The sequence below is a fragment of the Channa argus genome, chromosome 23 (genome assembly GCF_033026475.1).
Source record: "Channa argus isolate prfri chromosome 23, Channa argus male v1.0, whole genome shotgun sequence".
Classification (NCBI taxonomy): Eukaryota; Metazoa; Chordata; class Actinopteri; order Anabantiformes; family Channidae; genus Channa; species Channa argus.
In genome coordinates this window covers 4,420,942-4,446,729 of record NC_090219.1, presented here as the reverse complement: position 1 = coordinate 4,446,729, position 25,788 = coordinate 4,420,942, and the positions used below count along the sequence as shown (strand labels likewise).

General features: G+C 38.3%; 4 protein-coding genes across 15 annotated transcripts in view; 2 read left to right on the top strand and 2 right to left on the bottom strand.

Annotated features, from left to right (window-relative positions):
• Window positions 1-190: 190 nt before the first annotated feature.
• On the bottom strand, window positions 191-3,316 carry mdh1b (malate dehydrogenase 1B, NAD (soluble)). 2 transcript variants are annotated; one of them, XM_067493925.1, is made up of 10 exons: window positions 3,104-3,316; window positions 2,904-3,016; window positions 2,678-2,812; window positions 2,457-2,599; window positions 2,188-2,356; window positions 1,642-1,993; window positions 1,405-1,546; window positions 889-1,064; window positions 570-709; window positions 191-468 (listed from the first exon to the last, which is right to left on the bottom strand). In XM_067493925.1, the coding sequence occupies exons 1-10, from the start codon at window positions 3,123-3,125 to the stop codon at window positions 448-450; spliced, it is 1,413 nt and encodes a 470-aa protein (XP_067350026.1). In that variant the 5' UTR covers window positions 3,126-3,316; the 3' UTR covers window positions 191-447. The 2 variants fall into 2 exon arrangements, with proteins under 2 accessions (XP_067350026.1, XP_067350025.1); XM_067493924.1 differs by having other exon boundaries at window positions 191-709.
• A 121-nt stretch (window positions 3,317-3,437) lies between these two features.
• fastkd2 (FAST kinase domains 2) lies at window positions 3,438-10,348 on the top strand. Of its 2 annotated transcripts, XM_067493921.1 has the most exons (11): window positions 3,438-4,595; window positions 4,693-4,796; window positions 4,958-5,066; window positions 5,387-5,510; window positions 5,632-5,771; window positions 7,055-7,227; window positions 7,363-7,526; window positions 7,619-7,855; window positions 8,121-8,217; window positions 9,320-9,434; window positions 9,864-10,348. In XM_067493921.1, the coding sequence occupies exons 1-11, from the start codon at window positions 3,942-3,944 to the stop codon at window positions 9,978-9,980; spliced, it is 2,034 nt and encodes a 677-aa protein (XP_067350022.1). In that variant the 5' UTR covers window positions 3,438-3,941; the 3' UTR covers window positions 9,981-10,348. The 2 variants fall into 2 exon arrangements, with proteins under 2 accessions (XP_067350022.1, XP_067350023.1); XM_067493922.1 differs by lacking the exon at window positions 9,320-9,434.
• A 778-nt stretch (window positions 10,349-11,126) lies between these two features.
• Window positions 11,127-14,475, bottom strand: si:dkey-1h24.6 (T-cell-specific surface glycoprotein CD28). The gene is made up of 4 exons (XM_067493929.1): window positions 14,116-14,475; window positions 12,713-13,036; window positions 12,190-12,317; window positions 11,127-11,448 (listed from the first exon to the last, which is right to left on the bottom strand). The coding sequence occupies exons 1-4, from the start codon at window positions 14,198-14,200 to the stop codon at window positions 11,335-11,337; spliced, it is 651 nt and encodes a 216-aa protein (XP_067350030.1). The 5' UTR covers window positions 14,201-14,475; the 3' UTR covers window positions 11,127-11,334.
• A 1,752-nt stretch (window positions 14,476-16,227) lies between these two features.
• raph1b (Ras association (RalGDS/AF-6) and pleckstrin homology domains 1b) overlaps window positions 16,228-25,788 on the top strand; it is a 38,876-nt gene continuing 29,315 nt past the window's right edge. For 7 of the 10 annotated variants that reach the window (XM_067493659.1, XM_067493654.1, XM_067493650.1 and 4 more), the window contains exon 1: window positions 16,228-16,508. The gene's annotated coding sequence lies outside the window, so the exon portion shown is untranslated. Of the gene's footprint in view, window positions 16,509-20,807; window positions 20,965-25,788 lie in introns of those variants that run through there. The other 3 variants (XM_067493653.1, XM_067493649.1, XM_067493656.1) reach the window with 2 other exon arrangements.

Below are 25,788 nucleotides of genomic sequence, written 5' to 3'. Positions count from 1 at the left end.
TGTATTGTAGCTACAGCTGTTGTGGATTTGTAACTTGACATACCTGCCTAAGTTTAGTAGGAGAAAACCGAAGTCTGTCCTCCAGCTCATAATAGTGTGTTTTTGTTTAATATACAGCTTCTTGGACTATATAAAAATGACAATGAACTGTACAATTTTTAAAAAGTAATATATTTTCTATTTTCTCCTTTTTCCATAAAGCACTCAGTTTGATCTTTTACATCTAAAAATACAATGAACGAGCTTCACTAAGCGGAAAAGATCTGTCATTTAACCATTAAAGTAAAACTGCAATTACACCTGTGAAAGTAAGAGAATAAAAGAACAAACTGAAAGTAAAATAAGATGTGGCACTGACATTTATGTGAATTACTTCTGTATTATTTTACAATACCATTAACCTATGTTTTTAGTCTACTAGCTGTTGCATTTAACAATCATGTCCTTTTATGATCCAAGTTCTTTTTCCTGGGAAAGAAAATCAACTTCATTAGTACTTTTTTGGAGAAAACCATACTTTTAAGTGCATAGTTTAGCTGTATCTCTTGTTGATTTATATCTTGACATACCTGCCTTAGTTCTCTAGCAGAAAGCTGAAGTCTCTCCTTAAGCATGTCTCCCACACTCACATCGAATACCACAGACCATTTACCATCTGCAAAGGTTACTGGAACTGAGAGTATGACACTGTCTGGGAGATTGTAGTAGCCTGCAAGTAGTCAAAGATAATTGCCTTTCAACTTTTGCTTGATCAGTCAGAGTCAGATAATATTTGGACATGTTTGTCTATTTCAAAATGTTTCTTAGTTCAATTTTGATTGCACATACTACTGCTTCTAACAACAGTGTCTGGCAATATTTTGTCACTGTGTTTGGCTGTGTCTCAACCTGGACAAAGTACACCCAGAGAGAAAACTTCATCTGGACTACAGTTGCCATTCCAGGTCTTTAGGATGGTGAGGATCCCATTGGCAGTAGACATGACAGCTGCTCGGCAGGTCTTTGCAGCAACAGCTGCATGCTGACAGCGTACCAAGTCTTGAAAATCTGTTTCCAGCCATTTCCTGGAAGGGAGATGGAGATTGTTGGCTTGCTGACATATCCCCACACAGGATGTTTTTCATCAGAACAGTCAGATATATTGCAATAAACAATGGCAAAGAGGGAACTCACAGCAAAATACAGACTTGATTTGATGTTAGACCTGCCCTACACCTTAAAATATTATGTCTGTTTAGCCTGCTATAGTGCAACTTAGATGGACTAAGTAAATTGAAGGCATCAAAGCAGATAAGTCAGATAAAACCATCAATGTAATGTTTCAAGCAGACTAGGAAATACTAATACCTTTGAAGCACTATTGTATATTATTTGATTTATAAAAAAAATTGTATTTTAACAAACTTGTCATGAAAAATTTGTAGAACCGATTGGGAAAAGAATGATGGTCCTTTAATGGCCCCATTATAGTTGAACACCTTCGCCCTCTGCAGGTCAATGTAGAAACTACCACTTATGTTCCCCCAGACAATGACATCTTTAATATCTAGAGAAGACAAGAGGAGTGATATTTTCAATTTTGCATTAGTGAGTATAGGCGCTAAATGTAATGTAAAGGTTTGGTCAAATAACAGCACATACCTGATGCGTTCACTCTAAGCTTATTTGCAAGTATGGCCCTGGCTTCATTCTCCAGCTGTGTTGCCATGGTGACAAACTGGCAGCTGTCAATGAAGCAGGCCTTTTCCACAAGAAGTGAGCACCTCAAGTTGGCAAATGAATCACCGGTCACAATCACTTTCACTTCCTTGTTGGCTCTTGCATTAATCAGTTGCCCATACTCTTGGTACCGCTCTGAGATTTCCTTGACTTTCTTCTTCTTTTCTACCTCACTCTCATTCTCCTCATCATTGTCAGCAGACCACATTTCATCCAGCAGGATGATGATATCTGCTTCTAGGAAAGCTTGCTCCAGATCTGTGTGAATGGTCACCTGTGAATACATACAATATGCACGAAGATTATATACAGTGAAGTGTATTTATTATATTATACATTTATGACGGTATATATATATATATATATATATATATATATATATATATATATATATATATATATATATATATATATATATATATATATATATATATATATATATATATCTTTAGAGAAATCATGCTAAACTTGGTGGAGTAGAGGGAGTGCCAGGTCCTCTGTTTCCATCTTAAGCCCCTGCAATCCTTCCTCATCCCCCTCCAGGTCCAGTAGGTGGAGGCTGATTGCAGTAGCATGAGGGAACATCTCAGCACATAGGAGACTGGTTATCAGAAATTGGCATGTTGGGTTGAGGGCACTGGAAAAGTATGTAAAAAACATGTACTTGAAGTTTTTCAAGGGGGACAAAATGAATCCTGGTTTAGAGTTTTTAAGACAAAAAAAAAAAACACAAGCACCTGCTGATCCATATGTGAAGGGCTTTAATGAGGCTGATACGGTGCTGTTCCTCTCTGTTAAAATTCATCTTGTTCTCCAGATTCTCTGCTGAAACACTCAGCATCAATTCTGTAGGCATTTGGGATGTGATGTTGTAGTAGTCCTTCAAACATAGATCAGAGAAAATAGCAGGTTTGGGAGTTTGTGTGTTAAAGTGATATTAAACTTAATCTGTCCCTACCTGACAATGCTCTAGGAAGTCACTGAAGCCCCCTAACAACATCCCTTTGCCTCCGTCCTCAACTAGTTCCCTCCAAACCAAAGGGGACTTCTCGTGTTTCCATCCATTTTTTTTGCAAGTGGCCTCCAGCCATTCCTAAGAGAGAAAAAGATGTTAGGTGACAAAAGCAGAAATTGAATTGCAAAAAATATCTAACGCCATTTCAAATAAGTAATTATACCGTTACCTGCCATTCATCTGGAGCGATTGAGATCTTGCGTGTCTTGAAATTTGGAAGAGACTGCTGCAAAGTATCTGCTAATAGTTCCACTTTAGCATAATAAGGACAGTCAGTTTTCCCTGTAGAAATTGAAGTTGTACAAATCAGAAAAGCGATTGTATATACAAATAAAAACGAAAAGATGAAAACAAAAAATCCAACTTTACCAGCAAGTACAAATTTTGCCATTGTATCCGGCTAGCGTTGGTTGCTAGGAGACAAGGGATGTTGCACTTATTTGGGTCCGTGTAGGAAACATGACAAACAAATAATCTCGATATGCTGGACAAATAATCTAGATAGGCTATTAAAAAGATCATAGTCTACTTTAAAACAAATTTTAAAACAATTATGCTTATATACATATACATTTTGTTATATTTACAATAAAAGTAATATCAATTATGGCTCTTCTATTTCAGTTTTGAACGGACATAGTGTGCTAAATTGACAAGGGGACCGAAGATGGTAGCGCACATAGCTTTAACCATCGTGTGTGAGCGCTAGCATGGATTGGACTAGTCAACATTTTACTGATCTTGCTCCATGCTTCGCGCTAAAGGACTTTTTTTGTCAATAGTTACATGATCCAGCAATTGCACTGCGCTACTTTAGTTTATTTTTATTTTTTTTATCTTTTGTCGGTTAGACTAATACGGTAGGCGGCATCACGTAATTAATCTTAGCTAATGTAAGCTAGCTAGGAGGCAGTCTGTTGACCTTGTTGATAGTTTCGTTATAGTAATTTGTAATACAGAAGGTGTAGTAAATATGTCTACAATTTACAGTCTGTAAATAGCAAGCAGTAAAATTATTATGTACTTAACGCTAGTTCAGTTAAATTTGCTATTATTCATCCTTCCATTTACTCAAGTTGCAGACAACTTTGGCTGTAGTTGGTAGTCACCTCTTCCAAATAGAGACAGTGCTGAAATTAGATTATAGAACGACCCAGTGCCTCACTTCCGTATCTTTTGTGATTAGTGTCCCCTAAATCATTAGACGATGTCAATTTGGGTAACAGAGGAGGTCATGAGGTGGGCCCTCCGCTTTTGCAACCGCAGGTTTCTGTGGCGTCAGCATAGTGTCCTGAAGACAGCATCCATCAAAGACACATCTCTGGCTTTTCAACAGTTAACCCACGTTTGTTGCACAAAGAAAATCCAGACAGGACTGACTAGGAGTTCTTTCAGTCCAGTAAGATTTTATTCCCCAAGCAAGATTCACAGTGATGAACTGGAGGAGAAAAAGCATCTCTCCTCCTCGCCAGAGGAAGCTTCAATGCCCGCTGAGATCCAGTCGGCTGAGACTACCTCTGAGCAGAGACAGAGGAGATCACCTTTCCTTGACCACTTACAAAACTGTACCTCCCCATCAGATGTGTTAGACCTCACCTGCCAATACGCACCCTCTGCTGGACAGATCAGCAACTGTCTGAACCGCATGTGGTCCACCACTAAAAAGATGTCAGATGAACAGCGGCACTATGAGCTGCAGCTCATGTTTGAGCATCCTGCATTTGACAGACTACTGCAAAAGGCCATGAAAAGTGCATGGGAGATGCACAGCCATCATGTGGCTTACTCTCTCCTGAGCATGGTCAAGCTGGGTGTACCTCAAGAAACCAGAGTGGTTAATACTTTCCTCCGAACCTGCCAGGTAAAACAGTCAAAGTCAGCCAGAGAGCAAGGATGTTTTCATACTAGTGATGCTTTTGTCTTTATGTTTATGTACATATGTTTTTGTACTGTAACAGGAAAAACTGAATGACTTTGATGAGAAGAGCCTTTCCATCTTGGCATCCTGTCTGGAACACATGGAGAGCAGCCCCAACATTGGTGCACTTAAGCATGGCATGAGGTACAGATTCTTAAATGATGCATATGGCTCAGGCAATAATATGAGCATCAGAATGTTAGAGTTGGTGCAGAAAATAGCCTTAGAGGTATATCTATATATCACCAAACAAATTATAAATTAGTGTCCCTCATTCTTAAGTCTTAATCGGGACTCTGTTCTAGGCTGGTCGTTGAGGCGCGACTTCCTGGGATCAAGACTGTAATAGCTTTGCAGACCATGATGCGTCTTTTAGGAAAAGATGCACCGCTGGACCTCAAACGGAAACTAGAGGTCAGTCTTGGGTTTTTTTTGTTTGTTTGTTTGTTTGTTTGTTTTTTACCATATTTCATATCCATATCCAGCTCAATGTGATTATTTAGGTTTATGACTCTTGTAGGTGTTGTGTCGACATCCTTTTGCTGCTCGAGCATTCTGGCTTCTCTTGCCATTGCTTCTGATCTGTCTGATAATCTATCTGCTTTTAATAGTTTTAGATCAGCCTTGATTGATTTTGCTTAATATAAACATACTCGTATTATAAAGTTTAGAATCTTTGTAATTGTGTGAACAAATTTACCTATACCTGGACATTTGTTCTCCTTTTACTCCAGAGAAAGGCTTTATCAATGACAGACCAGTTTAGTCTCCCCAATACCCAATATATGATCTGCACTATGGCCACAATGGGCTTCTATTCCAAACCCCTCCTGGATGTCTGCAGTACGAAGATGACAGGTAAAATATTTTCCAGAAAATGGTTATCTCTGTACTTATGATTTAAATTAAATATATAGACTTTTGGAAGACTCTGGGTTTGTATTTTAATATCTTTTTAATGGGCTCTCCTCTCTTCCAGAAAACCTCCATGGAGTCCCCTTCAACAGACTGTATACAGTGCTGCGGTCATGTAAAGAGCTGCGCTACAGAAACTTAGACATGCTTATTGCCATTTCAGACTACATTGCCTCAACCCAAGACATATGGACGAACAAACAGGTATATGAACTTAAAGTTAAAATAGGTAAAAACTGAAAATGGGTGATTGCATAAAGCTTCCCCCCCCCCACCTTTAAAGTAAGTCACCTAAATCATCACTGGTATAGCCAATTGGTTTCAAAGTCATGCATTTAGTTTAATAGAGATCACCTGAGATGCATTGTAGTAGAAATACACCTATATCCAATGCTAAATCTGTATCCAGCCTAAACATCTACACCATGATGACAAATGAACACTCCACTCAACTCCATGAAAAGATTATTAAAAGAGGAAGTCAGTTAATGGATACAAGAAAATTTCTAGTCATTAAACATCTGCCAGTGATTGAATATTCAAACTGTTTGCTACAGGATACTTTATGCATTAACAATATGGTCAGTTGTTCTGCATTAATGAAAAATGTCAATTAGATATTGATGATCTAAGTTGCAATTTCAGCATAATAAATTAATGTACACAGCAACCAGAGTTTTGAATTTCAGAGTGTATCTTTGACTGTAATCTGGTTGGCATACAGTCTCTATACTCTCCATTTGTTATTAATTGGTAATCTGATCTGTAGCTTCTGGATATAGATGTTTTACCTTGGTGCCGTTTCTCTCTCTTTATCTCTTACCACCAACAACATGAGTACCCTTTAACTTTATGATTAGTCGGAGTTTTACCTTTAATTTTTATGCCAGACATGCTATAAACTGGTTGGAAACAAGCAGACTGTGTGGTCTGACCTATTTTCACTTTAGTTTTACATTATCCTCTGTTATTTATTTAAATTTAGTCAAAGAACACATTTTAAAAAACAGTACTTTTGTGTTTTTCTTTTAGTATAGGGTAATAACACTGATGCCAAGCCATTATTGGGACTGCATGCCATTTCCTCTTGTGCCATGTTGAAACTAACATGGAAATCAAACTATACATTAATCTTACACATTCAGTTGCTGTCAGATTGATGGAAAGTTGTGCAAGACTTAAGTGCATAAATTGTGTGACTTTGGAAACCAATTGAGTGCACAAGTGATGTTTTGGGTGAGTTACTTTAAAGGGGGTGAATCTTTTATGTTTATTTTCAACTTTATAGTTTTGATTAATTTTGATGATTTTGTAGAGAGCTGATTTAACTCTATACTGTTTTTTTGGGTTTTCCAAAAAAAAAAGCCTAAATAAATTGATCATGATCAGTTTTGTAAAAAAGCAAAATGAAAAAAATCCACGGGTAAGTGATTCTTTTCTAAAACCACTATATTTCAATATATTCTAATTCTTTTTTTCTACTTTAGTTGCTCCTTTTACTGTCTGTGTTTGAGAACCTCGCCTTCTGTCCTGCGGCCTTAATGGAGGGCTTTGCTGAAAAGATGATCGCCAACCCAGATGCCTTGACACTCAAAGACCTCCTCTGTGTCTTGAAGGTGTACTCTTCTCTTAACTATGATCTGCAGCACCATAGACAAAAGTAGGTCACATTAAAGCAATGCACACAGAGAGTTGCTAACGCCAAACACCAAACTGAACATTAAATCCTGATTTACTGACTTTTTACGTGACTTTTGTTTTAATACCTTTGTTGTATTTAATCTTGTCGCTCCAGGTTCTTGGACAGTCTCAGCCAGGCTCTGAGCTCCTACCTGCCCAAGATGTCTGGGTTTGAGCTGTTAAAGTCTGTTTACTGTCTGTGTCTACTTGGCCACTTCCCCTCTGCACTACTAGAGAAACTGCTGCAGAGTAGTACACTGGAGCATTTCAACAGTACACGTAAGGCAATGAACACACATCCACACACACACACACAGTTATCTTCACAGTTATTTCTTATAATCCATGTCTGCATTTTTGTTTCCTCTCAGCATCAAATTTTCACCAAAACCAGGAAAGAATGTTTAAGACAGTGGACTTGTGCCTCCGTCTTGACTGTCCTCCTCTCACTCAGCACCTGACTATCCCCCCATCTGTCCTGGGAGACCCTAACCCCAGCATTCCGTCAGTCAACCCTCAGCTCTCATTAGGCTTGCAGAGTATGTTGGGGGACCAGGCAGACACTGTGACACAAGAGATGGTGGTAGTAGAGAACTTCTATGTCATAGGTAAGGAGCTTATTTGTCATACAGTTAGACTTTATCTCGGGTTTATTTATTCATTTTATCTTATAATGTCTTTCTGTATATTTGCTGAACTAGTTGTGAGTCATTATGAAAAAAGTGAAGATTGGCAAAACAATCTGTATATTGTGTCTGCATTTTGCTCTTGCATCTTAAACTATATTTGCTTCAGAGAAGTTTCTCCAGACAATTTTTGACTAGTCTGTAAACTAGTGTGAACAAGCAGCTCTGTTTGTGTGTGTTTTCTCAGATGCTGTCATAACCAAGCCTGTGCCAAACCGAACCTCTGTAACTGAAGCGAGTAGCTGCACAGGAGACAATCTGTCACCAGCAGAGAGCAGTCAAAGGTAAGGCATCAGCATTTATTTGGAACATTACCAGATTTGGTGTCCACTGCAGTATTTTGATTTAAAATGCTTATTTCACGTTCTGTAAAATTATGAAGAAGTTGGAGAGGATGTTTAGGGTTTTTTAACAGGCATGTTGGACACTGACGCAAACTATTTCATGTACATGAAATATCTGACTCGTTCAGCATGTCTTGATTCAAGCTGAGACTGTTAAATAGGGTGTTATATAGTGCTCGAACAGCAGGACTGTTTGTAACTTCTATTTACCACCAAAGTGACTACAGTTATTTCGTTGTTTAAATCTCATTATAAAATTATTTAGATATTTAGGATTAAAGAATTCATTACAAATTTGATCCGTGTTTAATGAACAGCGTGTTTGTTAATAAATTCTTTTAAAATCACAATTTTTCTGTGAAAGGAAATGTATCCAACTCCTCAAATACGTAACATTTAATATATCATATATTTAGTTATTCATTCAAGTTCTGTCCTACTGTTGTGTATTAAATACCTAGTTTGGTAACAAGATTTAAAATAGATTTAGTATGCATTGTGCAAATCTGTTATTTTTTTGCAGAGAAATCTTCTTGGTGTCATTTTAGATTACAGCTTTCAGTTTAATTTCTTTTCCTCTGTTGTCACTCTTAATCAGTTTTTTCTGGATTTGTGTTAATTGTTCTTTTTTTCGGGGGGGGGGGTTGTTTTTTTTTAATTACCCATCCAGTGCTTTATCTAAACAGATTTCAATTGAATCTGTGTGAGCATTTTATTTATGCAGTCACCCAAAGGGTTATTCTGTCATTAAACATTTAAACATTACAAAGAGTACAGTAACATATAAAATCATAAAAATGGAATCACACTACTGAGTACAGATCTAAAGTTCAGCCTGTCAGCCAGTTCAGCCAGTGATTCAATCCCATCATTTTTTAACAGAAACTTAAGCCATAATCCGCTTTCTCTAATTGTCAGGTTTCAGGTTTTTGTCTTTCAGTGTTATTCTAATCAAACTTCCACTTTCGTCCTATCATAACTGTACCTTTTAATTCAAATTTTGACCTTTTTAGTGCTGACAAACCCTGTTTTGATGTTGTAGAATTGCAGTTATTTGCCCACCACAGTCTAGTTTTTGCTACGGTACGTCCAATCCACGTGGGCCCTTGGCGGTCAAGATTCGCCATCTGCAGATCCTGGGGTACATCCCTGTTTCGGTGAGACACAATAGTTAACAACTTTTCTAAATCGTAAAGATTTCTAAATGTAAAAAACTTCTCTCTCCAAATCTTTGCCACTCAATCAATTGTTATCATTGGTTTTAAAGTAGAACATTATCTGTGCCATCTTCAAAAAAGTTTTTTCCACTGGTGATATTCTCAGTCAAGATTTAGTCATTTATTGTAATTCGACTCATACAGTTTAGTTTCATAATAACTAAAAGTCATAGACCTATGTTATAGAGAGTAAAAATACTCAAATCAGGAGCGAAAAATATGAAATTACAGTTGCATAAACGTTTTCCAGCTTGCTGCATTGTATTAAATTCGTTCTTAAAATAGCTAATAATTCTATAACTAAGGGAAGAAATATTAGCGTTGAGTGTCTCTCAGTGGCATTTACTTATGTTTAATCCTGTTCTGCAGGTAACAGAGCAGGAGCTGCAGTCTGAGGAGATGAGGACAGAGTTACTGAGGGGAAGGATATTTCCAGAACGCCACAGATCAGAGACAGATCCCAAAATGGAGCACCTGGCATCTTGAAAACAGATGTTGAAAAGGCGTAGAAATCATAATACACTTTTCTGTCCTGTTCAAAACTGGGTAAACAATTAAGAATAATGTAAATTGAATTTGGTCCCAAGGTCATTTGAGGTTCTTAATCATAGCTTTTGGGCTTAGGGTGATCATCTAAAAAATTATTTCAGTGTCAACTCATGTAGGATCCGTTGCCATTTGTTAATGTTTTGCTTGTACATGTACTGTGGTAAGAAAGTAACAGATGCTTCTGCAAGAATTAATAAGCCTCAGCCTGATGAAGGCAAATGTCTTTTTTATGCTTTAATAAAACTGTGTGACTGTAAATGCAGCATTTGAAAGCATTTCTCAGCTGTTTTGGAAGAAATTTTGAATTTGTGTGTTTGTTTTTCACTTTGAAAAATTGAGGAAATACAGCAGTGGAGGGAAGACTTCTTGGTAGAAAATAGATGGTTTTTAATCTTTTTATGTCAAAGTCCCAAATTAACTTAAAAAACCTAACAGAGACAACATGGCATTTTTGCTAATGTTATTTAGTAGTTGATGAGTAAGACCATACCACTGAATGAAACCAGTAAAACCTGTGTGTGTACTTGCAGTAACTGCACAGAAACTGCAAGGTGAGCAAGGTAGAGGTGGTGTCCCTTTGAAGCAGCCACATCTGCACCAAGCACAGTGAAGGGAAAAAAGTAGATGGAGGAAGACAGGAAATGGTGCAACTTGTTATTGTTTGAAGTGTATGCCTCTCCATGCTGTATATCTGGTTCTCATCAACCTCCGTTAATTTTATGAGACACATTATCATGTTTCTGAGAAATGAAGTGTGATGTTAATCAGCTGCGTGTGGTATTTTGTATTTGAATTTTTTTTTCTAGAGACCTGCTTGTGTTTTTTTCCTCCATATTTAATATTGTGGTCTCTGCTCCACATGGTATCACACACATTTACAAGCTGAATGAACTCTGTGAATGTGGTTAAATCCCCTCATTCAGACACCGCAATCTGTTTCAACCACAAAGATGGGGGTTACAAACAATACAATAGGTTTGTTTGTGTGTGTGTGTGTGTGTGTGTGTGTGTGTGTGAAGGAGAGAGATTGACTGATAGGCAGACATGTTAAAGAAGTGAAACAGGAAGTGAGCAGACCAGAAATGTTGACTGTTATTTTATTTTATACAGGCACAACTGTAAAAGGGAACTGCTACTTTTGCCGTGTAGACACAAAACAACTTAACAAAACAAATTGTCACAAAACAAATAATAAAGTTCCATTCAGGGTACGCTACAACAAGGACACCCCTTCTGTTTATATCTAAACTAGTGGGGAGAGCTGTGCAAAAGTTTACATGATGCATGATAATCAGAAGTGTCTTGGTATCGGATATTGAAACCCTCTTTTCCTTCTGCGGCCCTTCGGCGCTCTGGGTATGGTGTTCATGTAGTCGCTTTGGGAATCTGTCTTTCTCATCTTGAGCTGTAAGGAGGGGAAAACAGCATTAGGACCTAAAGTGTACTGTGGGTTAGGTTTTCAGATATAAAGTTTGTAGACTGGGGGATTTTAAAGACTAATGTCAACATTTTGTAGCTTTGGCTGAATGGAGATTGAAAGTTTATAATCCCCTTAGAATTTTTTCTATCTCTGCAAAAACATGATTAGATTTTCATGCAGATCCCATAAGGAAATGGAACCTATAATTGGAACAAATGAGAAATCTATAGACAGGCAGCAAAGTTTAATTATTTATTCATTTTTTTATTTAGGGGAGTGCTGGCTTCCTCCTTGCCTCTCTGCCATGTACGCTGTTGTACAATGTTCTCCTGATGGAAAACTCATAAACACTTATATTAGTCACTTTCCTTTACCCTGAGGTTCCTTGAGACCCCCTTCACTATTATACACCTCACACACACATTTTAAACAATTCAGTGTATAACTGTCAGTTTTGTGTCATTTGTTTATGTTCCCTTTATTTAGTTGTATGACTTTTATAAAAATCTGTTCTTGTTTGTAATTAAGCAGAAATATATACAATTCTAAAAGGTTCACAAACCTTCAAGTGCCATGAAGGTGATTCAGGTTATAAAGGATGGAAAGATTTTTTATATAAAAAGGTGAATTTTATCCTTGTGTCTAAAGCGTTAATATATTACTGTTGCTGAGTAATTTAAATTATGTGTCTTTCTCCATGTACACTGTGTTTGAGGAATTTCTTACCCATATAATTAAAGAAATGGTTGTAACAGTTAGGCTGTAGGTGCTGAGGAGTGCAACAACCACAATCCACATAACTTCAGAACTTGGGTTTTCAGGAATAACGATTCCACAGCACTTACAATTATTTTCTGGAAGAAACATTTAAGCATATTTAGAATGTATTCAACAAACTACTGTGTGCACTGAAATATACACCGATCAGGTATATCAAAATGACCATTTGTGTAATTTAATGCAATCCAATACAGTGACTCTACTTTTACAAGGTTAGAATTTCTCTGTTTTTAGGTCAAAACTGTCGGAAATGTGATATGTATACTCTCTGTTTATTATTGAGGTCAAAGTGGGTAGTGGAGTTGTACTGAAGTCCATTATAAGAAGAGGTGGTTCTATTGTTTTGCCTCATTCATTCTGAGTTCATGGCAAAGCCACTGTATTTAATTGCATTAAATTACACAGGTTATGCCCGATTGATGTATATGTGCCTTGGTTATTGTTTCAAAACCTCTTTAGCAATATTTACCTTCCATGTGTACATGTATGCTCACATTACTTGGTACTGTTATAATAGGAGGAGGGAATATTGCTGTGCCCTCACATTTGTAAATTCCTTGGTTTTTGCCAGTCAGTCCATAGAGGATGAAACTAACTAGTTTTTCATGCAGCTTCACCCCCGCCATGGATTCTGATTCCGGACAATTCCATTTATTGTCCACAAGGTTACATGTAAGGTTGAAAAGCACTTCATGGTCCTTATATAGTCTCAGGGTAATTTCGAGAGCGGATATATTTGGACACGGCACATGCACCTCCTCTTTGCCAGGCTCACACATAGGTTCCCGCTTCTCTGGAGAGAAAAATGTGATTGTTATAGTTCAGAGTACAGAGAGTTTACTGTAAGAACTCTGATTAGCTGTCATAAACTAAGGCTTGCAAAAACACTGTCCATGTGACTTTAAAACCCAGTAAGACTTTGAACTTAAGAATAAATTCTCTAAACAGAGAGCTAGATTAGCCCAGCACTTTCTTTGTTGTTGCAGTCAGGAGGCCTGTCTCTGTCTGTTACCAACACCAGACACCTTTGCAAAGGAAATGGCTTCTTACAGCTACGACTCCTGCAAACATTGATTTATTTGCATTTAATTTCCCTAACTGAATTCAGGCTTTGAAACTCGTCATTTCACAGCAACTCCACCCCACGTGGAATAAGTGCTATAACAGCACTTCTGGGCACATTTACGTCTCTTAACCAGCCTTACATAAAAAAAAACAGAAGTTCACCACGAGAGTGGCATATTTGAGTCAGCCACTGATTGACTCAAATGCACTACTCACAAGTCTGTGGTTTACATGAAGTGATGTGTTGTGCAAGCACTTTGCACCCTATGTTAACAGCAGCTACACTATATTTCAATGTTCCTTTGCTGACCTAAGTGAATGCTACATCACAATGCCAAAACCACAAATACATGTATTCAGCTTGCATTATAAGGCCTCAAATGCCATCAAAGGATTCTCACTGTGAGCTGCAGAGGAGCACATCTCTGTTATTTAAGCTGCACCTTTTTGTGATTTATGTGACTAAATTTAACCAAAGTTGCCACAAAGTAGTTAAAATACAAAGCCTGCTACAATTTAATGCTGCACAATCTAAAAACATTGACACTCATCCTCAGTATATGGGTGTTAACCTCACTGTCATAAATGAAACCAAAATGTGTAACTGTACCCAAGTCTCTTGAACTGTTGGACAGAAATTACTATTTACTATTAAGTAGAATGCTTGTGTTTTAGTGGCAAATAATAGTAATTTCTAGAAAATTACTAGTTATTCTAGTAATAACTACTACCTGATTACTAATTACTATGAGCGTATGAATTACTCTAAGCTAAAACTCCTGTGATGCAATAAAGTTTGCAACTTACCATCGCAAGTGTTGGTGCTATGAGAATGAGTGGCATGAGACAACTTGCTGCACAGGAGGATCACGAAGATCCAGTAAACACTCATCTTGATTTGTTCCACTGTGAGTGTAATCTTGCTTTCAGCAGAATGGTGCCCTGGAGGCTTTCCCTCATCACCTAAAGTTTGGAGTTCCTCAAACAAATGAACGCAGCGCTTTAGAGAAGTCCAATCCGCTAGTCCGACATCACCAACCCTGGTTTCACGCGTGCGTGCCTATGACTGGGGCACATCATACCATCGCTCTGCCTTAGATTGAAGCACTCCCACGGTGCTGCAGAGACTGAACATTATTTACCCTATCTTGAGGAAAAACATCCTGTGGCAGAAAACACCCCCTCTTCTTAAGTTTCCGCTCTCTCCTAGAGTTTATGACCTTTTTATGTCTTAGGTGTTATCTATGTATTGTACAAGAATGGACAGTTTACCACAACATCACTAGAGGATAGCTCTTACACCTGTTCATTTTTCTTTGGGGAATTTGATTTAGGAGATGGTTTTGTAAGTGTGTGTAAAATCTTCAGAAAATGTGTACAGTAACAATTACAGTAAAGACTTATTGTAAATGTATCTTAGCTTAAAACCCCTAAATACGTGTTTTATTGTGTCACATATTCTGGGAGAGATGGAGATTAAAACTGTGTGTCAACCACACAAATAAAATGAGTGGACCTACACAAAACACCTAGTTTTTATTACATATTTTTTTGTTACTTGTAACTGCTTCATGAAAACACCCAATATCCGCATGAAATAGGCTGGTAATAATGGCAGTAGCGCAAAGTTGTTAAAAAGCTTAAATACTAAAATGGGGTCTGTATAGGCATCTTAAAATAAACTATATTTCTCATTGTGAGAAGAAAAAAGTTGCAGTTACAAGTAGAATGAGTGACCAAAAGTGCAATGACCCAATGTACCATTTGAAAAAGTTTACTGAACGCTGTATTGTACTGGTTTATAGTGACATTGGCATGAGTGTCACAGTGTTGTTACATGTCAAAATAACGACAATGGCACTGTCAATGGTGTAGGGTTTGTACCGGGTAGCAAAACCCGCGCAAACCCTCTCCTAAGACAATGTACTGTGGTAGAAAGATAGCCTAGTGGTTTTCTTCGAATGTGTAAGCATTTCAAAGAAAACCTGAATGCACATTAAATTTTGCAATTGCCTTCTCTGTCCACTAGATGGACACAGAGCATTTTTATATTGAGCAGCCTGTTGCTAGAATCAAGCAGTTTTGTACTGCTGCGAGCACAGAAAATATTCAGTCATTTAATACAATCTTTATTTAATCACAACAACTTTGGTTCATTGCCCTTTCCTGTTTTATAGGGTTTCAGTGCCCTAGAGCAGGGATTAAAGGCCATGAAACGGTAGAAATATTTACAGATTCATGGGATTGTGAAATGGGGATTATAGCATTTTCAAAATGTTTGAAGTCTGAAGATGGATGAGGAGGGGGGATTGACGGGTTAGTGATGCCGTGTGTCCATATGGTTAACACACAATAATCTCCTAATCTGGAACATGTCCCTTCTGTCTCGTGGTGCTGGGGGCTTAGAGTGAGCATCAGCAAAACTGTACAGCTCCAGCGTGATTGTAATGTGGCTGTTTTATCTTAGTGCATTTGTAGCATTTCCCCATGATTTTTAAAATCAATCAATCAATCGACCAACCAACCAATCAATCAATCAATCAATCAATCAACCAATCAATTAAAATAATAACAATGGGTGTTGATGCTGCATTCACTGCTTTTCTAACCTCGCCTTCGAGCTTTCTAATATATGTAAAATTAAATTGTGAGATAATTTTGTGACCCTGAAACGACTGTATGTTGCATCAGTTTTATTTTGTGTGAAAAAAAACTTTTTATTGAAGTGGTCTGAAGGTTTTGATATTATACTAGTTTACAACAGTTTATAATAAAACAATACGATAAAATATGGCAATGTGACAACGTCGCAGTTTATTTCTTGTCTGGTCATATCACTGACATTCAGCTAGGACTGTATTCTCTGCGATGAACTCTTAAAGGTTCTTTTTCCCGACGGACCTTGAAGGATTCTGGGCTGGACAGGAAACGACGGAGACGCGCAGCGTGTCTCCTCAGCAGCTTCTAGAGAGAAGAATGGGAACGGGAGTAGGAGTGTACATTAAGATTATAGACCAGACAGCGTGTGAAAACATGAGGACCTGGGACGGTTTCTAAACTAGATTTATCTTTCAAATAGATTGAATTGAAACATATCGTGTAGGAGTGACTTCCTTATTTCCCCCCCGAGGACAGGGATATTTGCTCCAATTGGAGAACACAGGAGAAGAGAGGAGCCGCTTTGTGAATTCCATTTGATTGTAAGTGACTTTTCCTTTACTATTCCGTCCTGTATTCATTCTCTAACTCATTTTTTCTCTAAGTGAAGTAACAAGACTCAGAGACAAAGAAATGATAACATATAATTAAATGTTTATTATCCCGTACACAGTTTGCAGCCCATCCTACATTTTGTCCTCGGTAAGGAAACGGGGGAGCCGCTATAACCACACAATATGTTTTTCATACTCTTTAAACACGAGGAGCTCTAACTAGGTGTTTGGGAAAAGGATGTCGCCTGTTAGATGAAGTGTGATTTTTGCGGCAGGTTGATTGAATGGGGGGGGGGTTTGTGCCCACTATGCGGCCATTCAACAATCCCTTTCTTGGGGAGAAAGGGTTGTGCAGCGTTTGGGCCGACTGGGAAAAGAGCCACAGCCCTTAGTGTGAGTGACAATTGAACAAGGTGTTTGTTTGTAATGCCTGTTCTTTAGTTCTGGTCCCATAAATCCAGTCTTTCACACTCGTTCCTGGCAGCATGAGTATATTTTCAAACCAATTGTCCTCCTCTGCATCCCCCAACACCGGGGAGATGTGGAGTCTCCACCCTGTTAAGCGGGAGGAGGCTATTACCCTCTGGGAATCTAATGGCCGATGGTTTTCGTCGCTGCAGGATTTTAAAACATGTCTATTTTATAGTTGTCTTTATAAACTATTAAAAAAAACCAAATGCTAATGTGTTAGTGTGGATGTGTCTGGTCTCGTTATTAAAAAGCTTCTGCACTGCAGCTGATAACCACTGTTTTCTTTCCCTTTGTTGGACGATTGGTTAATATGTAGCCACTTTGGCCGGTGGCTAGCCCCACTGTTAGGCTAGCTCCCACTTTAGCTAATGTAGAGAGAAATTGTCTAGAACATACGCAGAATTTGATGCTTTATTTTATCAGGAGGAAGTCGTAGTGTAAACTGGTGCATAAGTTAAAACTAAAACATGTTTACTTCAAACTGCAGCTGCTTTACTAGCATAAATGTCTAGTTAAAAGGTTTCTAACAGCAAATTGCTGAGTTAAACTAGACTTTCCACAGAGGTCAAGCTAGGTTTCTTCCCGTAGCCTTAGCTCCCGTTTGGACATTAACAATGCAAAGATATTGAACCTTCAAAGACTGGCTTTCAAAGGTAATTCTTATATTGGCTGCATGTCATGCCCTTGTATGGCTGGCTACCATATGGGTCCAAGTTTTCACCCTGTAAACATTACCTAATTGCATGTGCACACACTTTTGTCATGCACATTAACAAGGCCAAGTCAGGTTTTTAACTGTTTCTCTTCAGGGTCCCATCCAAATTAAATGTGCACAAGAAAAGGCTTCTAAGAAGCCACTTGGCCTGGGCTTTATTCCCCACAGTAGCATTATAATAGACCATGTGTGTCCATAGGGCATGCTTGACTTGCATCCACAAAGCAGTGGACTTGAGGCACTTTAATCAGGGCATGGAGACAGGGCAGCAACAATGAAACCTATTAGCTTACAGTGCATTTAATGGCTTTAATATAACTACTTGCCTTCTTGTTGCTCCCGCTCAGCTACATGTGTTTCAGGTTATGTTTTGCAAGAGGGAAATGGCAAGTGTTTGGTGTCAATTTCACATACTGTCTAATCAGGGACACAGAAGACAAAAAATGTGGGATGCTCGAAGTGCATCTGGAAATCCCAATGACATGGTATTCTCGTTCCTGCGGGCATTGTTATAGTCTGGCTCTGTTTCCTGCTCTGTGTCCCATTATGAATGTGTTTCTTAAGAACTTATTCATAAGTGAGTTATATAAGACGAAGGGTTTTAAAATATTGGTTCTGTTTTTGAAGTTAGAGGTGACATTTTTAGTCTGGTTTTAGTCCTGTGACTGAATATCCACATCTGTCATCATACTGTATGTGTAGTAGTATCATAGAGTTTTGGTTCAACGACTACTTAAATTCAGTATTATTACTTGTATGAAATGTTAAGTGTATCATCAAAAAGTGTAACTAAAGAGATTTTTTTTTTTTTTTTAAAGAAATGAATGGTTGTAAGGACATTCATAATGCATACACCTATGCAACAGAATCATACAAGACATTTACTGAGTAGACTTAATTATCCTGAAGTCAGTGCATTCGTCTAAGTAATAAAAAGCTCTCTCGTGGATTAAATTTCCAGCCACAGAGGAAAAACATATGTTAGAAGAGATGTGTCATTTCACTGCTCCTGTTTAAAAACACATGAGATTTCTTTCATGAGGCCATTGAGAGAAAACATACGGAGAGGGGGAATGTATTTTGCGACAAGCACCAGCTTAAAATACATAACCAGAAACATGGTTTTCTCATTTATCAACTATTTCTTCTATGGCCAAAAGAGGAAAGGAAGAAAAATCACTTTTCTTTCCTTCTTCCAAGCCTCTGTATCCTCTTATCCTTTTTTTTTTCACTTTATTTTCCTTGGGATGTAGTTGATTAGATGAGAAAAACAGTTGTCAAAGAAATTTTGGGCTTAGGAATGATCCCCAGAGACTGCATGTGAAAGACATTTAAAGCTATTCTTGGTTTGTGTGTTAGCATCTCCTGTGTGCTAGTTTGTCAGTACTTCACTGGCTCTGTCATGTGAGTTGCTATGTCTGACCTCTGCCCATCCATCCACCTATGTCCCTGGGCATAAGACATCTCTGCACAAAAGCTCCAAAGATTATGCTTGGGGTGGCAAAGGTAGTTGGTGTAAGTTATGCAGGTTGTGTTACCGCCTGGGGGTATAGGTGGGTAAAGTAAGGGCAGGGGGAGAATGGCACTTCAAACAGAGTGAGCAGCACACCCTGATGGAGAGCTGGAGGGTAGAATATAACCTGATATTCCCACACTGATAGGAAGTTACTATAGCTCAGGCAGGGGAGTGGAGAATAAGCTGAAAGGCCACCAGCTGCAGCAGGGCCGTGCTCGTTGATGCCAGACAAAATGTCACATTATGGGTGTGTTATGTATGTGTGACTGAAAAAGAGAAAGTGGTTGCGTATCATTCAATCTGGGTGTGTCCCCCTACTTGTCAGAGGCATGTGGTTCTGGCCTCTATAGGGCCATGTTCTGGTAACACTTTGCTGACCTTTGTTGGCAGCTGCCTCTACCATTTGAAACGACAACAAATGACAAAGCAACTGGTATCCTGCAAGACCTTTGCTGTTCCTGATAACAACTTTATCTTCCTGTTGGCCTTTTTATACATACATACTTACTTACAGCATTGTCTTCTGTGGCAAGAAATCAATTATGCGTGATGACTGATTTCTTTTGTTAAGTAAAGTATATGATAATGTTAAAGCCACCCAAACCTTAAAAAATGCACAAATGTTTAATTTCTGTCCCCTTTTCAAAACAAACGTATCCTTACATCTCTGTGAAGGTTTGTCAAATTGTCCACCTGTACCTAACCAATGCACAGTTCACCCCTATCTCTCAGCTGCAAAGCTGATTGGAGTAGGCAGAAGGAGGACACCCTCCTCTTTTCAGGGTAACACATAAATCTGGGTCCTTGTTCACCATGTGCTCTCAGTCAAACACACACACACACACACACACACTGCTATATAAAGACAGCTAAAGACACAAAAGTGGAGGATCGACATAGTCAGATCTCCTTGGTATCTTTAGTTCTCATATCTGTGCCACCAGATGAACATTTTCTCCTGCAGCTTAGTCCAACATCACAAGTGTATAAATGTTTTTACAGGTCTTTTCTAGTGGGATTTACACGCTGAGTGGAAGAGTCCACTATCATTTATTCATGGTTTCCAGGAATTATTTTATGATCAAAAATTGCAATATTGCCTTAAACTGCTTTCGTGTATTTTTCAAATTTCCATTAACCAGCCATCAAAATACAGGTTTGCATTTGTTGCATCTAGTTTTGGCTTGTAGATGAGCACCTCAGTCTGTCCTCACACCATTGTTTCCTGGCCAATATGCCTATATTTTTGATTTGCTATGAAACATGTCCAGTCTGTTGCATTGTTCAGATATTAATTGTCCCTTTTGTTTGCTTTCTCTTTGTACATGTTGTTTAAGGAGCTTATGCAGCTGTTCATCAATGTGACTTTGACAGTGGCAGGTGGCACATTCTCACGGCTGAGCTGTTGGTGATAACCCCCCTCCCCTTCCTTCTCTACTGTATTACACAGGGTCCGTTTCATTTACTGTTGCCGGAGGTCAGTACACGTGACAGGAAATGGGGGAATCGTAAACAAATTAGCTGTTTTGTGAGGCATCTCTGTGACAGAGTCGATCATGCAGTAAAGCATGATCAACACCTGTGACTGCCACACAGCCTTGAGGCACCTACAGTATCTTTTAGGTCAGTTAAACACAGTTGGGTGATCACCCTGAAACTGATCTTAATGTCCAAAGTTGGAACGGAAATCTTATCCCAGTAGGATTTCTCAACCAGAATTCCAACAGCCACATCACTTATTGGTGAGTAGGGCAAAGAGGGTGGAGTGGAGGGGGATAATTTATGGCTTCATGTTTCTTGCTCTCCCCTTTGTAATCCACAGCAAACTACTGTTAAAGCTCCATGCATCAGGCTGATGGATTGTACCGTCTGTCTGTGTGGATAGACAGCCTTTAATGCTGTGCTGTGGATAATGGGTCTTTGACATGGAGAGCGCACCAAATACCCGAGACAAACAAGAGTGCTTCAGAGAGTAGCATACTATAAGGAGTGGACAAAGTGCTAAGTGGGAGAAAACATACATGTGCTGTCTGGCTGCTGGTGTATACAAAGTATACTATATTGACTGGACCTGATGAATTTTCTGTCTGGTGGGAGAGTTACTTCCGATTTCTTTCACACTTGCAGTCCGAATGAAATGGCCTGTCATTTGAGCGTCGTAGCTGTAGTTTCTTGATAACATAGTATTGACATCGGCAGAAGTTATGTTCTCTCTGCTTTCTGACATTTGTTTTTCCATGCAAGCAAGTTGGCCTAAAATATTTTTAAAATGTCTCTTTAGATAAGTTTATTTTTGTACAGTTGCTTTCTAAGCGCTGATCTCTGGATTACATTAAAATCAAATCGACTAAGGATTCAATTTTAAAAAACACTTGGAAAATACGAACAATAGCTGCATTTTGGGACTATCAGATAAAGTGAAGAAAGCAGTTGCAGTGATTACAGTGCTCTTTCCTAATGTCTCTTTTGGGAGGTTAGCATCATATTGTCTTGAGGATGTCATGTTTGTGTATGTGGTTACAAAAGCAGTGGCATATGTGTGAATCATCGGAACAAACAAATGTCTCGCCATGCATAGAAAATAGACTCCAGACCTGAGCAAGCACTAGGTTTAAGCTGTCATGCTCTAGAGTTGTTGCTCCGCACACGATCATGCTGTTTTGTATTTAAATATGCACTAGACAGCCTACTTTACCCTTATAAGATCTTTAATTAGACTCTTACCCGTAATCATGAAAGTTACTCCAGTTCTAGTCTAATAGAAAAGAACTACACTATCCGGGTGGTACTTAAGCATTTAGAAAAATGAGAGGAGTTTCAAAACTGCTGGTCCTTGTCATCATTTTATCTCTAGCCAAGAGCCACAAGGTTCACCATACATCAGCATATTCACTAGTGACTACAGCTCAGTTGGCTGTCAAAAGGCAGAGGGAAGGAGAACACCACCTGTGAGAAGGAGGGTGAAAATTTGGTGGTGAGAAGAAAGAAGTGTCAGATGGAGTGTGGTTTATGGGAACCAATAAAATACTCTTTTTAAGGGCAGTTGATGTCATGAGAAATACAATTGCATGGAAAAACTGACGTCATTCTTCGATTTCTGGAAGTCACTTTTTCACATTTGGCTGGAAACTAATACCCCGCGCTGACTGTACAGACTGATGTTTAGTTGGCTGCTCTACTTTTTATTAAAAGTTTTTACATCAGGGTTCATGCAGGACACTGAAGGAATGTAGCGTTTCAGTGAGTAACTGCAGTGAACTACAACAGTGAGAGGATCAAAGTGAAAACAGCTGTGCTGCCTGCCATGATAAAAGTGGATTGACACGTTTTTAAGAGAGAATCCCTTGACACCTATTCAACCCTACACGCTTAATCTCACAAAACATTGCTCTGTGTGTATCTGCATGTGTACACACACGTGTGCATGGACATGCTTTTGTGAGTGCCTCTTGCCAAAATTTAATAATGTACTGCCACCTCTCAAAATAAGCCCAAGCCTTTATTGAATAGAATAAGTTAGTGGCTGAGTAGCTTGCTAATCTCTTTTTGCTCCACTGATCTTCACTCTCTAGTGATTCTTGATTATTTCTGCCCACGTGCCACATAGACATCTTAGCGCGTGAATCAAGATCTGCCCCTGAGTTTGGCACTGTGACCAAATTGGAGGCTATGGGGGAGGCTCCCTAGAAAATTTGTGGTTAGTCAGCTTGACCCCTCTGCTATCACTGCTGTTGGCTATGCCCATGGAGACACTAATGAAATAAAACAGTGTGAATGAGAAGTGAGATTTTTCTCTGTAAGCCGATCAGCTCTGAGCAAGCTGTGCTAATGACGATGTCTGAAAATTAGACACACTGGTTTCTTGTGCATTTTAATGAAAACAGAATCCAAAGGCTTCCACACAGAGCATCATTTTGATTCAACAAAAGAGTAACAGATCCAAATGTAGACTAACATGAGAGGCATTTCATCATGTAATTCTGTATGTGTGTGTTATGTTACCCATAAACCCAGCAAGCTAGCCAGCCAGTGGGACCTCCACTACATGCCTCTGTCCATCGTGAGAACATTCCTGACACAGCATTATTCCATAATTCCCACCATGTGTTTTTTCTGAGTGCTCACTGTGTACTGCATGGACTGTGGAGAATCCCTTCAAGGAGAGAATATCAGCCTCTTGTAATTGCAACCAGACTTCATTGTATATGTGAGTGGGAATGGTAGAAGTAATGGAAGGCCTGTTCTTTAACACCTTCAGCAGAGGTTAAAGCTCAAAGAGAGTAAGTGGTGTGCTTATCCTCACCTCACAGACTCAGTTATCATATTTATGGTTTTGTCACATGCCCAAGAAGCACTTTGATGTCTGTAGACATTGTGCAAGCTAAATGAAATTAAATACCCACATGGTGTGTTAATATTAGTCTTGTATGAGTCATTCAAACTGAAAGATCTAGTATTCACTAGCTTGCAGTTATTTAGAAAAGTTAACTGTATGTGAAATTATTTATTTGTGTACAAAGCAGTCGCATGTGCAACCTAAAAGCAGGCATTTTCCAAACTACATTCTATATCAACAAATTCTGAAGTGAATTTGTATTGACCAACTCAGGAAGTCCACTTTGCACAGAGTTGTACTTGACTTGGTATAAAAAGCAATACACTGATCAATACTAATGCACCTTCCCAGTGAGGATCGGCTTTGTAGAGATCCATCAATCAGCTGACTGATAATTTACCTCAGTGTCCTTACAAGGATACTCAGGGTCACTGCTAAGACCCTACCTTGTTCTAAATCTAGATTAAGATGCTGTGGGGCATTTCTGATCAATAAATCTCCAATAGTGCAGATGTTGTCATACAGATCAGTGCAACCCTTAGATGCACGAGACTGGACCCTACACTCGTCCACAAGTGGGTCAAAAATGACCTGTGTTAGAATCAATGTGTTTTTAAGCCACTTTTGTCATTTTGGTCATACAAATAATCATTTGTATTATATTTTTGTCCACAAAAGAATGATTTCATGTTTGAAATATTTTATTTTTCACATATAAAACATTTTGAATAGAAAATTACACAACGCCAATTAAACAATGTCTACATTCATTTTGTGTGTGTAAACAGATACAGGTAGTTTGTCACTGCCTGTGTGTGTCTATATCTCTATATAGGTATATCTATATCAGCAGGTTCTGGGAATTGAACCATTGATCCTGTCATCCGTGGATGACTCCCTCACCAACTGAGCTACAGCCATGTAATTTGAAGTACTTTCTCACGCCCTTATCTGTGGGTGTGTGTAACTCTCTTTTCTTGCCGCCTTGTCTCATCACTGTATGCAGTTGTGACAAACTACCTGTTTCTGGCTGTGATCATTGCACACAGTTAAATTGCATCTGTTGACTCTACAATCTTTGTTACTTGAATGTTTTGAATGATAAGGAAATCATTGATCAATATGTAGCTATATAAATAAATACATGCCCACAAAGACACAGTAATGTTAGCTAGTTTCGTAAAATAAAAAATGGGCAAATTTGATGAAAGGTGATATAACACATACTCTTTCACACAATAGATAAACGTGCACATACAATGCAGTACATACAGTAATGTTGGCTTTATGTTATTTTAACCTCAGAAATGTCTGTGCTTGTCCTTCACGATTACTGTGTGAGAGGTTATGTGTTGTGGTCCAAAGAATATATATTCCTGACAGTCAAAGAATTGTAGGTTCCAATGAAATTCCATAGGAAATGAATGCAGGTCATTTTTGTTCAATTTAGTTTAGTCTGACAAAAAACTAGATAACTGGTCTCAATAAGATATAATTAAAATCTTACTAGTTCCTTTTCAGTTGTTTCTTAAAATGATTTTTACTAAACTGCGCTGATCAAAACAATCAAAAGACAGAAAAAACAGCTATGCCAACAGCCTTAAGTTAAACATAAATTCTTGTGTTATTTAAAGAACGTGTCTATGGTTCATATACTCGCCTCATAAGTCTTTCTAAATAAATTAGGAAGTGTACTCAAAATGATTATGACTACGAATATATTAAATATAAATGAAACACCTTGCTAATTCCTAGAATACCTTTTTATCAAAGTCCTATTTTCCCCTATACTGATCACTATGTTGAAAATTGGACACATACACTGTTTGATTTCTAATTTTATGAAATATACATAATTTTATTTGATGTAATAGTTATATATTTCTGTGTCCAGGGCTAACATTTAAAATAACATCTTGTGTTCATGTTTGTTGGAAAGTCATGAAAACAGGGAAATAGGTTTGCACTATAGGTATTTAAAACTGAAATCCTTGTGGCTGAATAACATAATTGAAGATCACATTGAGTGGCATATTCCCCCACTCTTTAAAGTGGTCCAACACAAATGTCCTAGAAATATAATATGCTCTGATCCATCTGTTTGATGTGGTGTGTCATCCTGCACAACAAAGACCCTGTATAGTGGTTTGTGTTTCATTTTTACTTTTATGTTTAAGATTAAGTCTGTTTTGTGGTCATGTAAAACCCATATTGTACTCTGGGTAATTTG

Bases quoted from the DNA above. Each gene is read 5' to 3' on its own strand.
- mdh1b (XM_067493924.1), bottom strand. From the start codon at position 3,125: ATGGCAAAATTTGTACTTGCTG. The intron at 2,813-2,903 runs GTAACGGTATAA...TTTCTCTCTTAG, and splicing joins TCGCTCCAGATGAATGGCAG to GAATGGCTGGAGGCCACTTG. The intron at 1,065-1,404 runs GTTTGTTAAAAT...TCTCCCTTCCAG, and splicing joins CTACAAATTTTTCATGACAA to GAAATGGCTGGAAACAGATT.
- si:dkey-1h24.6 (XM_067493929.1), bottom strand. From the start codon at position 14,200: ATGAGTGTTTACTGGATCTTCGTGATCCTCCTGTGCAGCAAGTTGTCT. The intron at 12,318-12,712 runs GTAAATATTGCT...TGTTTCTTCCAG, and splicing joins CATACATGTACACATGGAAG to AAAATAATTGTAAGTGCTGT. The intron at 11,449-12,189 runs GTAAGAAATTCC...CCCTCCTTACAG, and splicing joins CCATTTCTTTAATTATATGG to CTCAAGATGAGAAAGACAGA.
- fastkd2 (XM_067493921.1), top strand. From the start codon at position 3,942: ATGTCAATTTGGGTAACAGAGGAGGTCATGAGGTGGGCCCTCCGCTTT. The intron at 5,511-5,631 runs GTAAAATATTTT...CCTCTCTTCCAG, and splicing joins CTGCAGTACGAAGATGACAG to AAAACCTCCATGGAGTCCCC. The intron at 8,218-9,319 runs GTAAGGCATCAG...TTGATGTTGTAG, and splicing joins CCAGCAGAGAGCAGTCAAAG to AATTGCAGTTATTTGCCCAC.